We start from the raw sequence: 4039 nt of genomic DNA, 5'->3' as shown, positions 1-4039 counted from the left end.
GCGGGGTACAGGATCTCGGGCGCATTGTCGTTCTGGTCCAGCACGAACAGGCTTAAGGATACATTGCTACTGAGTGGAGGGTTCCCGCTGTCCCGCGCTATCACCCACAGTTGCAAGTCTCGGAAATGCTCATAATCAAAGGAGCGCAGTGCATAGAGGACCCCAGAGTCAGAGTTCATAGAGATGTAAGAGGACAAGGGTGTGCCCTGAATGGTGTCCTCCACGAAAGAGTAAGTTATGTGACCATTGTTGTTGCTGTCGGGGTCATGGGCGGTCACTGAGAAGATGGAGGCTCCTCTGGGGTTGTTTTCGGGAATGTAGGCGGAGTAGGATGTGCGGGAGAAGGCGGGCGCGTTGTCGTTGATGTCTGCCACCTGTAGCAAAATGTGAGCATCCGTGGACAGGGAGGGGTTCCCTTCATCTTTAGCGGTTAGAGTGATGTTGTAAAAGGAAAACTGTTCCCTGTCAAGGGCTTTGGTTGTAACCAATCGGTAGTAATTGTCCACTGACTTTTCTAACTTAAAAGGAAGATTATCGGGGAGTGAACAGGTGATGAATGCATTCTGTCCAGAGTCTCTATCATGTACATTAAAAAGCCCAATTATGGTTCCTGGAGGAGAGTCTTCAGAAACTGAGCTACTAGCAGATGTCATGTCAAATTCTGGAGCATTGTCATTCACGTCCAGAACTGTGACGATAACCTTCGTTCTGGTCAGAAGGCCCGGACCATCCTGAGCTTCAATATCAATTTCATGGGATGTAGCATCCTCATAATCTAGAACTTTTATGATTTTCAGATCTCCAGATGTTGACTGAAGCTCAAATACCTCTGAGGTTTCTCCAAGACTTTTATCTAGAAAATATGCCACTTGAGCGTTGTAGCCCTCATCTACGTCAGTGGCAGTCACTGTGAGTATCCGAGTGTCCACGGGCGTATTCTCCGGAATGCTTACGCGGTACTCGGGCTGTGTAAAAACAGGCGCGTTGTCATTCACATCCAGGACCTTCACGCAGATGCGGGAGGTGCCAGATAGCACTGGATCACCCCCATCGGAAGCTACGAGAACGAGGTGGTGAACAGCCTCTTCCTCGCGGTCCAAAGCGCTCTCCAGCACCAGTTCTGGGTACTTGTTCCCATCAACCCCACTTCGCACGTCCAGGGAGAAGTGGTCATTTGGAAGGAGTGCGTACTTCTGAAGGGTGTTCTCACCTACGTCCGCATCATGCGCACTCTTAAGAGGAATCCTGAATCCTGGCATGGTGGCTTCACTGATTTTTAGCTCCAGTTCCTCTACTCCAAAGCGAGGGGCATTATCGTTAATATCTGTTATTTCCACCTCTACTGAATAAATTGTCAATTTATCTTCCAGCAGGATGTTAAAATTCAACAGACACTGCGCGCTCTGACCGCAGAGCTCCTCCCGGTCTATCCTGTTCGCAGTGACCAAGCTGCCACTTCGCGGGTTCAGAGCAAAGAGCTGGGTCCTACCTCTGGAGACGATGCGGACTCCCCGCTCTGCCAGTGCCAGGGGCTCCAAACTCAGGTCCTTGGCGATGTTGCCTACGAAGGAGCCTCTGTCGATCTCTTCCCGCACAGAATAGCGAATCTGCCCAGCCCTGGCATCCCACAGGGTCGCCAAAAGGAAGCACAGCAGGACCAGCGTTCTGCAGTGTGGCAACTTTTGCAGAGCCGCCATTTCCTTCATGTCGCAGTTTTCTCCGAGTCAACTTCCAGCATCCAGTGCGGATTCCAATCTTTATTCCTCAGGGTGTGTGATGACCACCAGCATTCACGGGACCCAGGTCCCTATGGAGAGAACTGGTGGGCTGTTCGACTGAATTTCTTTGGTACCCTGACGCTTTAGGGCCAAATCTCCAGCCCCTTGTGCCGTGGGAGCCGTATTGCTGGATTGGCTGTCTCGCTGCTTTTTACTCCTTAGGTGGTCAACAGCGACGCTCAGAGGCCTACATAATTTCTGCACTTGCTCAGGAAAACCTAAGTTACTTCTTGTTTGTTTGCCTTTGTTGACTTTGAAGTTGCTTTAAAGAATTTTACAGCTCTAAGATACCCTAGAAGTAGATCTTTCAAAGCGGGAATCTTTTATCAGGATTAATAAGAATAGTATAAATGAACAAGACCTTGATAATAGTTGCTAGGAAAGTATTATTGACTGCTCAAGACATTAATCAATGCCACCACTGCCCTTGCTCCAAACATCTTCCATCTCTTATTGTGTAGTCAGAAGCAGTAAGATAATTAAGAAACGTTAGCTGCATTTTCTTCTAAGGTTATATATCTTGAACTTTTGTGGTTGATGGCTTCAAAATCTGCCTTTAAATTATTGAATCATCAGACACCTAATTGGGTACATGTGCCTCACACTTTGCATGATTGGGGCTGGAGATAGAAATGGTGAATGTGATAAACACTGGCTCTGCTCTCGAGCATGAAGGATAGAGGAGAACATAAGAAAGTAAAGAGAGTGTTAATAGGGTATGGCAATTGCTGTGATATGAGGTGGGAAACACTGGGTGATGAAGGAATACTTAGGAAGGGTATCCAGTCTAGATTTGGGATCAGAAAAGTCTTTTTGAGGGTGTAATTGAAGCTGAATCCTAAAAAGTAGGATTGAATCAAGAAAAAGGCTGGAGAAGTGTTCTAGAACCTCAGAACAAATGCTTGAAGGTGAGAGACAGCATGGAACATTACAGAAACAGAAAGCAGGTCTATTCAATAAAACTAGAGCCAGAAGGGGTTTTTCACCACATTAGGAATCAGTCCTCAAAATTGTTTGAGGTTACCAAGTTCTTTGGCTGATACTCATTTTCCAAAGGTGTAAAATACAATGCAGTGGATGTCTTCTCGCTCCTGTTTCATCGTTACCATTTTGACCAATGTCAAGCATACAATTCTGTGACGTTAAATACATTCAAATTAATTACAATATAATTTAATTATATTATAATTCAATTATATTCTGGTGTGACCATTACCACTATCCATCTCCAGAACTTTTTCATCCTCCCCAGCTGAAATTCTGTACTTATTAAATAGTAACTCCCCATTACCTTTCACCCAGTGCTTGGCACCTACCATTCTACCTTTTGTGTTTATGAATTTGACTACTCTAGGAACTTCATACATGAGGAATCATACAGTAAATGTCCTTTTGTGGCAGGGTTATTTCACTTGACATAATGTCTTTGAAGTTCCTCCATATTGCAGCATGTAACAGAATTTCCTTCCTTTTTAAGGCTAACAGCCCATTGTATGTGTGAACCACTTTTTGTTTACCCATTGATCTGTCAGCGGACACGGGTTACTTCTACCTTTCAACTATTGTGACTAATGTTGCCATAAACATGGGTGTACAAATATCTGTTGAAGTCCCTACTTTCACTTCTTTTGGGTAATAACCAGAGCAGAATTGCTAGATCACATGGTAATCTTATGTTTAAATTTTTGAGAACTCACCATATCATTTTCCACAGCAGATGTATCATTTTATATTCACCAGCAATGCACACGAATTCCAATTTCTCCATATTGTTGTTAACAATTCTTTTCTTTTATGACAGCAATTCTAATGAATGTGAAGTAGTATCTCATTATGATTTGAATTTCCCTAATGACTAGTGATGTTGAGTATCTTTTCATACATTTCTGTCCATTTGTGTATCATCTTTGGAGAAATGTCTATTCAAGCCCTTTGCTCATTTCAACATCCAATTGCTTGAGATTTTTTGTTGTTGAGTTGCGGGAGTTCTTTATTCTAGATATTCATTCTTAGATGCATTATTTGGAAGTATCGTCTCTCATTATGTGGGCTTTGTTTTCACTCTATTAATGTTGTTCTTTGCTGCACAATAGTTTTTAATTGTGATAAAGTCCAGTATACTTTTTTCTTTTGTTGCTTGTGCTTTTGGTGTCATATCCAAGAAATTATTGCCAAAATCGATGTTATGAAGGTTTTCTCCTGTTTTCTTCTAAGAGATGTGTAGTTTTAGTTCTTTTTTTTTTTTTTTTTTTTTTTTTTTT

The 4039-nt window shown here is 43.0% G+C and overlaps 1 protein-coding gene across 1 annotated transcript; it reads right to left on the bottom strand.

The window, feature by feature from the left end:
* Positions 1 to 5: 5 nt before the first annotated feature.
* On the bottom strand, positions 6 to 3562 carry LOC116547245 (protocadherin gamma-A2; the record flags this gene model as incomplete). Its single annotated transcript, XM_032273255.1, has 1 exon — positions 6 to 3562. A coding segment is annotated over exon 1 (1701 nt), but the record flags the coding sequence as incomplete, so codon positions are not given.
* Between the last annotated feature and the right edge of the window lie 477 nt (positions 3563 to 4039).

The sequence above is a fragment of the Sapajus apella genome, unplaced genomic scaffold (assembly GCF_009761245.1).
Source record: "Sapajus apella isolate SASKATOON/1434 unplaced genomic scaffold, GSC_monkey_1.0 scaffold2482, whole genome shotgun sequence".
Taxonomy (NCBI): Eukaryota; Metazoa; Chordata; class Mammalia; order Primates; family Cebidae; genus Sapajus; species Sapajus apella.
The sequence above is the reverse complement of the archived record's forward strand: the minus strand, read 5'-3'. Positions and strand labels throughout refer to the sequence as shown.